Source organism: Periplaneta americana, chromosome 4, assembly GCF_040183065.1.
Source record: "Periplaneta americana isolate PAMFEO1 chromosome 4, P.americana_PAMFEO1_priV1, whole genome shotgun sequence".
NCBI lineage: Eukaryota > Metazoa > Arthropoda > Insecta > Blattodea > Blattidae > Periplaneta > Periplaneta americana.
The window spans coordinates 146,072,454-146,087,017 of record NC_091120.1 but is presented as its reverse complement, the minus strand read 5'-3'; the positions used below and the strand labels follow the sequence as shown (position 1 = coordinate 146,087,017).

Below are 14,564 nucleotides of genomic sequence, written 5' to 3'. Positions count from 1 at the left end.
TGATCACGCCACCCGATGCAGATGCGCCTTTGTCTGTAAATGTAGATGTAATGTTCCAATATGTAGCTACGATTTCCTACAGTTGTTATAAGTTATTTGTCTTCCAGAGCCCATAGAAATGCATGAGGTAACATTTACATCAGATGGAAGGTTCAAGTGGAGGCTGCAAATTAACTTAGGTAAGGAAACAAACCAGCCACAATTGAAAAGGTAAGACTACGTAAACATAAGACGAGGTAAGGCAAGATCTTTTCTAATTCTATTTGACACTAATGTGTAAACACAGAGGAACACAAAATCAAGAAAGAATTTGCTTTTATCGCCACAAATCTCATGGAATCGTCCAGGAACCTACTTCCGCTACATGTGGTAAATTCAAATAAAGTGACAGAGTATTTCGGACACAGATGTAGCTAGAAATATTTGTAAGGTAAAGGTCAAGGTATCGCCATCAAGGCGCTTGGAAAGGAATGGAGGTAGAACTCCATGCTTTCTTGACCTCGGCACAATATATATTATAGAACATAATAGTAAACATGATACACATTAACTATAAATACTCTATATATAATATATATTCAATTAATTCATTTAACGAAATCAACTCCATTACGGTGAACAAAAACATATTATTCTGAGATTATGAAATTCATATATTTTACTATAACTGCCAGTAAAAATTTGTTTAAGCTAAGAAAATGTTCTTCCTACATCACATGGCGTTACAGGGACAAAATAATGATAACAAAAATCAATATACAAATTATCAATATTTATATTTTACACAATATGTACAAAGAATTCGTTTATCAAAACCTATCCCGTTGCAGTGAACGAAAACATATAGCCTATTCTGTGGTTATGAAACTCGAATCTTTTACGAACATTACATACAATTTGTTTAAACTACGCCATATGACGTTACAGGGGCGCATTTATATTACATTACATCATTATTATTAAATGACCCCATGCGTACATGCTTGTAATTCGACCTTGCTTACGCATCCACGTGACGTAACAGATGTAGCTACCAGAAGAAACTACTTGATCCGCTGTACCTTTGGGAACGAAAATGCGCTGCCTAGTTATAATCTATATAAAAACTACAGTATAAAATCACAAAAAATATATGTTTTTTTTTTCTGCTGCAAAAGACATTTTTCTTATCAGGACTTAAAAGGAATGAAGTAATTGATGTTTAGATTGTCAAAATTAATAAATGTTAGTTTATTATCTGCATGCATAACATTTTTCTACGTTACGTATTTTACATGTAAATTACACGTGAAATACGTACAGGTAATTTACTCGCCCAACTTTGGTTCATAAACGTTCTCGTGAAATTATCGCAGAAAGTCAATTTTGTGATATTAGTTCTAATATTTCCAGTGAAAGTGGATTATCTTACCATATAGGCCTACTATTTTACTCTACCCTACCCTATCCTATCCTACCCTACCCTACCCTACCCTACTCCACCCTATCCTATCCTACTCTACACTATTCTGCCCTACTCTACCCTATACTGTCATATCCTACCGTAACTCATCCTATCCTATTCAATCTTACCCTACACTATCCTGTCTTATCCTACCTAACCTAACCTACCCTATGTCATTATATCCCACCGTACATTATCCTGCTCTATCCTACCCTACCCTACACCATCCTACCTTACACTATCCTACCATACTCTACCCTACCCCATCCTAACCTAACCTACTCTACACTATCTTTTCTATACTAGTCTATCATATCCTATCCTACACTACACTATCATGCCTTATCCTGTCCTATCAAACCCAATTCTACGCTACACTAATCTGCCTTATCCTATCCTGTCCTATATTACTCTTTCCTACTCCATCCCACATAATCCTATCACATCCTGCCCTATCCTATCCTATTCTATTCTTTCATACCCAATGCTATCCTACCCTACACTATTCTGTCCCATTCTTCCCTACTCCACCCTACACTATCCCATCCTATCCTACTCCACACTATCCTGCTCTATCATATACTGCCTATCCTGTTCTATTCTTTCCTGCGCTATCATATCCTGCCCTACTCTACACCATACTCACCTATTCTATCCTACCCTTCCCTAAGCTACCCTACACTACCTTATTCTATCCTATTCTATCCTACCCTATCCTATCCTACCCTATTCTGCTTTATCCTATTCTATCAAACCCTATTCTACACTATACTATCGTGTTCTATCCTATCCTAACCTATCCTTTCCTACTCCACTTCACTTCATCCTATCCTATACTGTCCTGTCCTATCCCATCCTATCCTATTCTTTCCTACTCTATGCTATCCTACTCTACACTATCCTGTCCTAGCCTATACTACCCTTTCCTTTTCCACCCTACACTATCCAATCGTATCCTGCCCTATCCTACCTATCCTGTTCTATTCTTTCCTAAGCTATCATATCCTGACTTTCTCTACTCTATCCTCACCTATTCTATCTTACCCTCCCCTACCCTACCCTACGCTACTCTACACTATCTTGTCATATCCTATTCTATCTCACCCTATCCTATCCTACACTAGTCTATCCTACCCTATCCTCCTATATTGTCCTATGTATGTAGGCCTACACTATTCTACATTCTCTTCACGTCTTCTTAGCTATCTCATCCTGAATGAGTAAACAGTTGTCTTTGTCGCAACCAAGGTGTATAGTTGTGCTGAAGTTAGCTTGTATTTATACCGTGTTGTGGAAGGAACTGTCTTCAACGTTTCGGGATTACTCCCCAGTTCCATCTCCAGGGGGAGACAGACAACCAAGATGTGTCACGCATATTGCAATTTCCACTTATTTACCTTGGGCCAAGATGACTAAGTAGGGGTTGCAATATGTGTGATGCATTTTAGTTGTCTTTCACCCTTTGTAGATGTAACTGGCTAGTTGTTTCGAAACGTTGAAGACAGTTCTCTCGACAACACGGTATAGACACTCCACGAACCTCAGCAAAACTATAATGATGTGCGAGCCTCAGAGCTAGCCACTGCTTTTATGAGGCTTTAATTAACATAGGGTTGTAATTGAAAAGTGTGGTCCCAAAACTCACTCAGTCCATTTCACCATTTTTATGATTAAGTTTTCTTCCAAAATAAAATCAATCCTTGTCTACAAGGTTGTGATATAGTGCATGTCACTTGAAAACATGCTCAGTCCGTAGACCTGTGGATACAAAAACTAGCTCAATAATTTCATAAAAAAATGGACTTAACGTATTTTCGGACCAGACTCTTCAATTGTGTTAGTGATTTTGTTTTGAACTTCTCTCTTAAAGTAATTTTTATTCAGGAAAGATAGGGTGAATTCAACAATGAAGAGAAAGTGGAATATAACAGGGTAGTCGGAGTCACATTCTTATCTTAGATCAGCGTTTCTCAAACGTTTTTGAAGTGGGGACCACTTTTTTAAGTCAGAACAGTTCCGCGGACCACCTTACTCTTGTTCCCTTCGAAAGCAAATTTATCATTTTTGTAGCACATTTCAATACCAGTATACTTATATTTTAAAATAGGATTAATTTATTATAATTCTTTTATAATTATATTTTTTGTAGCCAATCAAAATAACTTATAATACATTCTGTGCATTATTGATTCATCGCTTGCCTGTTACCAGTTAGTTGTTTAAAATCCTCCTTATGTGATATACGCTAGTAGTTGTCCATATCTCTGTTAAATAGTGCCCATTATAAATAATGGAAAACTGGCTTCAATCCGGATCTTTGAAAAAAAAAAAGAGGAACATGATGATACGCTTCATTTAGGCAGTGCTAATAGTTCAGAAGCTGTGTGTGAAGAAATATATTAATTATAGTGCCATTAAAGAAATATCTAGTCCTACTAGTAGCTTTTTAAAGAAAAAAAAAAACTTTCGTAAATATGACAAGAGTTATTTGGAACTTGGATTTACTTGGTGTGGCAATGAGAGTGCAACAAAACCTCGGTGCGTTGTTATATACGAAGTGCTTTAAACGAGTGTATGAAATCCGCGAAATTGAAACGGCACTTAGACACGAAACACGCAAGTGTAAAAAGTAAACCTGTCGTATTTTAAAATACGCGAAGTCTAAAATTTCTTATATCGTCATCTGGATAAAACAAATAAAAAAATTAATTCAGAAACATGCCCGATTTTCAACAAGTAAAGATGCAATTTGGCACGTTCTATTATTGGTGTATGCCGTACAGTACGTGCCCATTTCAATGTGCAGACTGGGTGTCGGCAAAACTATTAATAAAGTCATCAATACATGAAAAGGTTCGGTACTTTGGTCCTCTGTTATTAATTCGGATGGTCCCTGGCTAGGTTACAGGCTCGGCGCCAGATATGCAGGAGAAGATGGCGAGAAACGCCACGTTCATAGTGCTTCAAATCACTCTTTTGTTGCTAAGAGTAGAGTGGGAAGTGGGTCGGGTAGGGTAAGAAATTAAAAAAAAAATATGAGTACTGGGAGAAAAAGTGAAAGGCGATTGCCATGTGCCATTTCCAAGCTCTGAAATTTTCAGCTGTAGCGTGATACGCAATTCGTTTCAATTTTTTTTTTCTGTTTTTTTTTTTCTTTTTTGTTTTTTTTTTTTGGGAGGACCACAAGGGCAGAAGTCGAGGACCATAGTTTGAGAAACGCTATCTTAGATCATAATAATCCTGTACATGATGTGTGACTTAAGCTCCTCATTTTTGTTTAGGCACCCCGAATAATCCAGACATTTGGCACACATATACCGGTAAAGGTTACACACACTTGGTTAAAGGTGAGTATGAAGTCCACTGACATTGTCATTTGAATGTTACGAATTTTAGTTTTCGTGCGATAATTTTATGTTAAACATGCAGGCCTACAGTACCAGAAAAAGGTAAAAGTTGGCTCATAATAAACCGGAAACGGAAACGAGAACGGAAATACATTTACTTCAAACATTATTTCTGTTCAATTAACTATTGCGAATGCTTACATTTAAATACATTTATTTTAACATTACTTCCGTTCTCGTTGTCGTTTACGTTCCCGGTTTATTGTGAACCAGCCTTAATAGGTCGACTCTTGGAAGTCATTTCACAGCGCCACTCGCAAGGTAACGTTCGTAAGGTGATTCAGATGCCCTGTCGCTCAAAAGCGTATCCTTTTGTCTCGTCTCAGATCAGACGACTCAGTCGTCCGTTCGTGATGTGAAAGTGTGCAAGTTCGGTTCTCATTCCAGTCACTTTTTGGGAGTTTTGAGTCCTGGTACCAATATTTCAGTTAGTTGGTTTAACAAAAAAATGGAAAAATTACAGCCCAACTCATATAGGTTATCATTAACCTTGATCTTGAAGCAATATTATAATGATTAGCGGTTGAAAATTCAGCTGCATATTTTTACTACTTGCGGACATGCAGGGTTGAAAGTAAAATAACCTTGCAGATCGAAAGGCACGGTAGGGTACACTTAAATGAATAGAAAACCTATATTACGTTTTGTGATTAAATGCACGGTTAATTAGAAAATCAAGTTGGGAGTTTCAGCAGTGTGATAACATCACCGCTAACACACTTTTCTCGTAATATAGATGTAAGATTTCAACGAACTTGGTCTGTCTCGCTAGGTGAGCTACTCTCTGGCTACGACGCAACGTTGCAATCTGCTCGCATCGTGCAGTGCCTTGAAATTAATGGTTTTTAATTACATTTACACTAAAACCCTCCACGCTATTGAAATACTGTACACCAGAGAGATTCTTTATTGGGTTTCCTATCGATATGAAAGAAAATCGCCATCCTACTCGCAATAGTTACCGAATAAGAGGGTGTTAAACATTTGAGAAAAACATTTTTTCTGAAAAACATTATGAAATTTCCACCAATATGATAGTATATTTTTGTTACACACACCATGAGTTATTCGCTCTGAAAATCTGCAAAGATATTTCACTTCAACCCCGTATACTTATTTTCAAGATTATGGGCGCAGATAGCGCGGAGGGAGCTGCTACAGATGAGGAAGCGAGACCTGGCGTGTGAGCTGCGAGTTAGGGGAAAGAATGAGCTATCAGAAAGAGAGTTTGTTTCATGATGGTCAGTGTCACACGAATCTACCTACATGGAAGTTCATCTCAGGTTAAAATCTATTTTCCTCCTCTATACCTATTGGTGATATAGTCACGACATATGATTCGACCACAGGACAGGTCTTAGCTTTTCTATTGAATATGTCTGGCAAGAACAAAGATGTTTTTCTGAAATAAAAGAACAAGTTCTCGTCTACATACTGAAGAAATACGATATTTAGTCACCTGCATTGTTGACATTACGTCATTGTAAGAAATATTAATGACTCTTTCGTTTATATGACGTCATTAATTTTCGACCAATGAAGTGTAATGATTTCGAATTTCAACCAATCACAGTCATATATCGCGATCATTTTTTCAGCTCAATTTACCACTATCAATTTATCGCATGGTCGTACTTTAGTCTAGTCAGTATCGCCAACTGTTTCACCGTAAATCGTTGAATATGAATCATTTGTACTAAATAATGTGCGAAATCCTACTTTCACATCTACATCTTCCTCTTCGAATTCCATGTCCGTTGTATCTAAAGAAAATGACACTCCTTCATAACAATTGTTCATTTAATTAATGTATAATAATAATAATAATAATAATAATAATAATAATAATAATAATAATAATAATAATAATCCGTGGTGCTGCAGCCCACGAAGGGCCAAGACCGACCAGCCGGCTGCTGGCCTCACGACCACATGCCAAAACAGATCATCCAACCAGAATGAAGGTATCATGTGGTTAGCAAGATGAGCCCCCCAGCCGTTATAGCTAGTTTGCGTAACCGGATTTCGCTACCTATCGTAGCTCCCCAAGTGCATCACGATGCTGGGTGGACACCGGTCCTATACACTGGCCGAAATTTCGTGAGAAAATTTCTTCCCCCACGAGGACTCGAACCAGCGCGCATTCCGTAACCCGAGTCTTAGGCAGGATGCCTTAGACCACGACGCCACGGCGCGGGACAATTAATGTATTAATCAGGTTATTATTTTGTAACTATATTATAAAATGTTTGAATTAAATTATGATTTCAGCAGATAATGAAAATGTATTTCTGTTATAATAACAAGAGAAAAGCGCAGTACATGTAATTAAAATTGTTAAACCTGTATTTTGCTTTTCTCAATTGGCATTACTGAATAACATCCAATTTCTTTATTCCAGTAATCGATATTCATCTATTTCAACTTAACAATGTCCGAATAGGTTAAGTATTCATAAATATGTAATTGTTAACATTTTGTGAGCGAATTTTAGCGATATATTATTGTTTAAATTTTTATTTTATTCACGAAATAGTCCTAACAAATGTCAATCGAGGTCTGAAATTTCCCAGATAAGTTAAATCCACTCGCTTCGATCGTGGATTTATCGGGAAATCTCAGGTCTCTTGTGATATTATTGTAGACAATTTATAGAGTTTTTTTTTAATGGACTGAAAGTAATCGAACTCTTAGGAAAGCTTTAGCTAAGAACAGTAGGTGGATGAATTGTACTGTAACCTTCCCGGAAAATGTAATAAATGCAATTAGACCTTGTGAAAACCTGAATTTACACCTGGTCCCAGCACAGAAACGTTCTAGGAAACTGAGGAGAGCAGTAATAAATGTATGAAACGAAAAGTGCAAACATTTTTAACAAGTAGGCCTACGACTAGGTACAATGTAACTTACCTTGTTCGAGTTTTGGGGGACACGTTTTTGTTTCTTTCTTTCATAATTGTGTTTATTTTTATTTTTTTTCAGAAAGACAAACTATCTTCCAATATGAACAGTTTTCATGGGGAAAGCAGGTCGAGCCTAATAATAACTGACAGAAGTTAAGATGTAATTATTCCACATTTCGTTAAACGAAGTGAAACATCGGTACCAGGACTCTGTAAAGAGATGGAAGGCTTGTCTGCGCGCATGTCAATATCCCCAAAAATGTTCACACTTTACAGCACGACTTATAGGCCTAATAAGTCCATCTATTATTTACACCAAGTCCATTTTCTTCGCATCTTTTCAAGTGCGTTTCAGAACGGCTTGCGATAACACCACAGTCTAGTATATACAGTCACGAAGCTCAATACGTAGTAAATATGCATCCATAGATAGTTGCTAACCACTAGGATCGCTAATATCGCCTCATTACAGACAATGCGAAATAGTACGAGCACAGTCTATTGTTCCTAGCACCCTCACAACTCAAGCTTCGTGACTGTATATAGTAGCTTGTGATAACAACATAAATATAACGAATTTCAGTAAAAAGCGATCGCTTGTGTAAATGTGCTCTAATATGTGCGACCACGTTAACATTCAATCGCGGGATGGGAGGTAAGAGCGTCACGAGCGGAGTGGTCAGGGGCGACCTGGGTTCGCAAGGAATGAAGGAGAGGAGACCGTACAGTCAAGTTTACAGTAGCCTACTGTAGAATAGCGCAACACATTAAACTAAACTGAACGGTTATCTTCAAGTTACTACTACGTCTGCTGCTGATGAGTGATGAATAATGCTGTTAATAATAATAATAATAATAATAATAATAATAATAATAATAATATTTACAAATGGCTTTTAAGGAACCCGCAGGTTCAATGCCGCCCTCACATAACCTCGCCATCGGCCCCTATCCTGTGCAAGGTCAATCCAGTCTCTATCATTATATCCCACCACCCTCAAATCCATTGTAATATTATTCTCCCATCTACGTTTCGGCCTCCTCAAAGGTCTTTTTCCCTCCGGTCTCCCAACTAACACTCTATATGCATTTCAGGATTCGGCCATACGTGCTATATGCCCTGCCCATCTCAAACGTCTGGGTTTAATGTTCCTAATTATGTTAGGTGAAGAATAAATGCGTGCAGCTCTGTGTTGTGTAACTTTCTCCATTCTCCTGTAACTTCATCCCGCTTAGCCCCAAATATTTTCCTAAGCACCTTATTCTCAAACACCCTTAATCTCTGTTCCTCTCTCAAAGTGAGAGTCCAAGTTTCACAACCGTACAGAACAACTGGTAATATAACTGTTTTATAAATTCTAACTTTCAAATTTTTTGACAGCAGACTAGATGACAAAAGCTTCTCAACTGAATAATAACAGGCATTTCCCATATTTATTCTGCGTTTAATTTCCTCCCGAGTGTCATTTATATATGTTACTGTTGCTCCAAGATATTTTTTAATTTTTCCACCTCTTCGAAAGATAAATCTCTAATTTCTATGTTTCCATTTCTTACAATATTCTGGTCAAAGACATAATCATATACTTTATCTTTTCGGGATTTACTTCCAACCCAATCGCTTTACTTCCTTCAAGTAAAATTTCCGTGTTTTCCCTAATCGTTTGTGGATTTTCTCCTAACATATTCACGTCATCCGCATAGACAAGAAGCTGCTGTAACCCGTTCAATTCCAAACCCTCTGTGTTATCCTGAACTTTCGTAATGGTATATTCTAGCGAAGTTAAAAAGTAAAAGTGATAGCGTATCTCCTTGCTTTAGCCCGCAGTGAATAATAATAATAATAATAATAATAATAATAATAATAATAATAATAATAATAATAATAATAATAATAATATTGTTATTATATTATTATTATTATTATTATTATTATTATTATTATTATTATTATTATTATTATTATTATTATTATTTTTATTACTATTTCATAGCTTATTAAGCCTAATGAACATTTAGGCTGGAAGCAGATGATTCACTATCAGAATCGGACTCACTATCGGAATCCAGCCCACCAAGATTAATGACAAGTTGCTCAATTTCGTCATGCATCAAGTGATCGCGTTCCCAATAAGCACTTTCGAATCGTTTTACATGAGCCACAGCGTTTTTCCACTCGTCTACTGTTACACACTTCACGGCTTCTATTGTGCGATTTGTTAGTTTGTGACCAGCAATATCTGCTAATTTCGATTCTTTTCTGATTTTACTTATTGTGGATTCGGACTTCCCAGTAAGAGAAGCAGCGCGTTTAGTCGCATTTTCGATGGGATATTTAAGTGTTCTGGAAGACTTTTCTGCGTCACAATGCTCTATCACTTTTCTAATGATCTCACGGCCCTCGCTGTGAATAGTAGGTTCCACTTTCGAAGACATAGCACAATAGCTTTCGCTTACACCAGCTGTCTCAAACATGAGCTAATCGGGCAGACCTCGCTCCTACCGGAATAAAGGTCTATTCACACATCTCCGGGACGTGACGGTACTTTCCTTGTCCGCATCCGTTCTTTCCGACATGATTTTTTCACGTCTGTTCTCACATTTCTGTTCAGTTGTAACTCGGTAGGATTTTTCAAAGGATCCCCAGTCGATCTCTTTTGTTGCTAGAAGAACTACGGTCCACCCCGGTCACTAAGGGACGCATGCGGAAATTTCTAGGCGCGCAGTTGTCACATTTTACATTGACTTCGCCCCAGGTGGCGTGGGTATGAAACAATCTATGTTTATTTCTAAGGCCCGCTCCCATTTAGCGGAATCGAATCGAACAGAATTTCTCTTCACAATGTATTTAAATGGAAGATAGAAAGAGGCGAGTCGAATCGAATCGTTCAGAACAGAACTCACGAGCTAGAATATTTATTCCACTGCCGGAATAGAATGTCTTTTTTCGGGTATGATCGTAAGTTCTCGTGAAGCCTTCGTGAAAAAACAAATAAACCACTTCCATTATTGGCGGCATAATTTGTTTATTATTGAAAGTTATTGCTGAAATAGAACAAAAATCACAATGTAATAGGAACGAAGAAAAATTAATAAATCTTGTGCAGAATTATTCTCTTTTGTATGACAAAACAAAACATAAAAGTACTGTTCGGTTCGATTCCACTAGATGTGAGCGGCAGCAGACTTTTCGTTTCGATTCGGTTCGATTCCGCTAAGTGGGAGCGGGCCTTTATACAACAAATTGTACTTTCATTCAATCAATCACGAATTAATGAATGGTTAATTTTGAGTTACTGTGTATATAAAGATCCGTTATAGAACCATTGTACGGTCAACTTCTTCAAACTAATATAGTTTCATGCTTATATCAATAATAATAATAATAATAATAATAATAATAATAATAATAATAATAATAATAAAAAGTAACACCGTGTTTCATGTCTAAATCCGCAGCGAAATCTGAAATGATATGTAATAAAATATGACAACATTTTGCTTCTCTTACCTCTATTAGTCGTCACTCTCTCCTAAATGAACCACAAATCTCTCCTGGTTACTGTCCCTGTCATACTTCATATAATTAGTTCCGTTTTAATTGCATGTTGAATACAGGAGGACCAATTATGGGGACCGATTGTTGCAGATCCATCACGCAGAAGTTAACACACTAGACTCAACTCGGAGTAATATTGTTTTTCCTAACATAAGACTTTAGTTGATGCCAGATTACATCCAAAGGTCGACCTGGCATAGCGCTGGCCTTCTATGCCCGAGGTTGCGGGTTCGATCCTGGGCGTTTGTGTGCTTAAATGGGACAGGCTCATGTCAATAGATTTACTGGCATGTAAAAGAACTCCTGCGGGATAAAATTCCGACACACTGGCGACGCTGATATAACTTCGGCAGTTGCGAGCGTCGTTAAATAAAACATAACATTTAACATTTCCAAAGGATTTAGAACACAGTGGTACGGAGGAAGTCGTAACAATTCGTGTCCATACGAGGCTGCGAGCAACTCCACTGCATGTTTCTTACTAATATTGGCTGATTTGATTTTCTGCAACATAACTCCCTTGATGGATATGGGATTGGGCATGGTAATGTTATTGTGCCTCAAAGTTAATTATATCTTTAACATTGCTGTTCATCTATCATTGCTATCTTGGAATTGTAAAAAAAAACTAAGGAATTTACAAGACTTTCAAACAGCAAACAAAAACACTTGTGAATTGTTTGAACATGTTAAGAAAGACTGCAAATAGTGTTAGCATTCAGGGGAGAATTGGAAACGTTTATGTTTGCCTCAGAAAGCGGAAACAGAGATTATCCCATCCCCCGAGTGGACAGAAAAGGTTGGGGGGAACCGTCTTACTTCAAAAGGCAACCGCTCAGCGTGCGGTACCCTCTGTCTTTCACGTCCGTGAAAACAAAATAATATCAGTGGCCAGCGAAAACGTTTTGCCGGCAAGGATCACGGAGAAGCACTGAACGTGTCGGCGAATGCCGTTGCCGGAGATGTAGGAATGCACCGCTTTGTCTGCAAGGCGACGATATTTTATTTTCTCGGAAGATGCCGCCACGTTACGGAGAGCATCGTCACGTCCCGGAAATGTGTGAATAGACCTTAACGCTGCCCTCACGAGGGCAGCTAGATAACAGCGTATTCCGAATCTCACCGTTCCGGTGGCATCAATGACGTCACGTTGCAGCGAAATAAGGAACAAAACTGCTGGAAGGATCGATGGCTGTCATGGCGACTGTACAAGTTGTTGTCTATGCTACGCTAGCAAAATTTTGCGAAATTTTCGTACTCCCATCTCGTTCAAAGAAAAGATAGTATAAACAATTTATTTCTTAAACCGGTAGTAATAACGGGTCCGTTGACATGTTCGCTCATAAGCCATTAACATATTGTTTTTACGTTGTGCTCATTACAAACAATACAGCAGAACTAAAGCAGAACACACCGCCATGACACAACAGTGCACGATGTTATTCGTCTGCTAATTCCCGCCCTATACAAGAATCAATCAGATTCACTGATGGCGGCTGATGGAGACTGCCACCACCTCTGTAAGTTGATGGCACCGGTGCGACACCGGTGGAGCATCAATGACGTCATCGGTGGAATTCGGAACACCGTGATGCCATCGTATTGCTCACCGGTAAGATTCGGAATACGCTTTAAGTGTTCGGATACGTTCGCGACAGTGATGTCAAACACCGCGTAATATGAACAGATCGACTCGGTCACTTACACATTGCTTTCCGTTAGCGTCCGTAGAGAAATGACTCTGTCTAAAGTAACTATGAAATCTGAAAACTATGCGTTACGAGGAAGTTTGGAAAAGATTATTTGTTTACAGAGAGTGGAACTAATAAGGTTGAAATAAAGGAATTTTTAGACAGTCTTTAAGCACCCAGTACCAGAGCTTATTGATGAGGAATGGATACAAGATTTAGCCTTTCTTAGTGATATCACTGCGTCTTAGTCAAAAGCCTACAAGGGAAAGATAGCTTAATAACTGACATGTATGATAAAATCAAATCTTATATATCATGAGGCTCACGTTATTGGAAGTCCAGCTGAAACCCGAGACGTTAAAGGGTTATCTGGTTTAACAGAACAGCAATATCTTAGATACAGTGAAATTTTGAAAAGTCTTAGATCTCTTAGAATATCATTTGAGCATAGATTCAATGAGTTTCATCTTTTTAAAAAAGGAATTTGAATTGTCTACAACTCCATTTTCGGTTATGTACAGTATGTATATATATGTATATCTGTGTGTGTTTATTTATACAATTTCGTATAGTTGATTAGCTTTCGTCATTTTTAATATTTTACACTTTTAATTTTAATTTTGAGGTTCTTTAAAATGAATGTTACAATGTACAAGTAAGTTATTTATCATTCCCAAATATGAATGAATACACATACAGTATATGGAATAGGCCTATATCCATTCAGAAAGCTTATTTTTATTTTCCTAACGCAGAGACCACTCACAGTGTCACACGCTACGGATTATGTACATAACTAACGTGAAATATAATACGTTAATAACATGTTAAGAGTCAAAGGTGATGTAGGTGTACGTCTTATCACAGAAGCGTTACAATCAGCGCTCTCAAGGTTACATCATTCTACGATCGGGTTCCTTCGCTTTCGCACTGACTAACGATGCTTTGCCCAGTGCAATTTTAACCTTGAGACCGCTGGCTTACACAATCACGTAAATAGCGCACTACACTCACTGCACACATTGTACGTTTACCCACTAGCTTATCTGGGATCAAGAGAGCATCAACCTATCGTAAGCGGTGTGTCCTCCTACCCTCCCACTCGTCGCCTTTATTAGTTCGCATGCTTTCCGAAATTTTTGTTAGTGTGGTCGCACTAGTAGTTCTCTAAGCATGCGCAGTTTCTTGTATCTGGGACTTAGAGAATGTTCAAGAGGCTCATTACTTTTTATCTGGTACTGTACAATCAACCTGTTATGTTAATTATTTACTTTATATCTAATTTTCAACGTTTATTGTAGGTCTACTTCAGTTTTTGGTTGGATAGTGTTTTATCGAATCATTTGCTATTCATATAGTTATTTTATTTCATTCGGAATAAGCAACGGGCATAATAAAAAGCTGTATTTAAAAAACAGTTGTAACAAAATTTATTGATTTATTTCTTAATATTTTCAATATGTCATTACTGCAGACATTAACATGAGAATGTCACAACCAAAGAAGACGTTGAATTCAGAAGTGCTAACACAGCTATTGTTTTAGCGGTCTAATAATAAT

The 14,564-nt window shown here is 37.6% G+C and overlaps 1 protein-coding gene across 1 annotated transcript in view; it reads left to right on the top strand.

The window, feature by feature from the left end:
• The window catches only part of LOC138698272 (uncharacterized), a 64,936-nt gene that overhangs the window by 41,892 nt on the left and 8,480 nt on the right, over positions 1–14,564 (top strand). The window contains exons 4-5 of the mRNA XM_069824058.1: positions 108–179; positions 4,726–4,791. Coding sequence (XP_069680159.1) covers positions 108–179; positions 4,726–4,791 — 138 coding nt within the window. The remainder of the gene's footprint in view (positions 1–107; positions 180–4,725; positions 4,792–14,564) is intronic.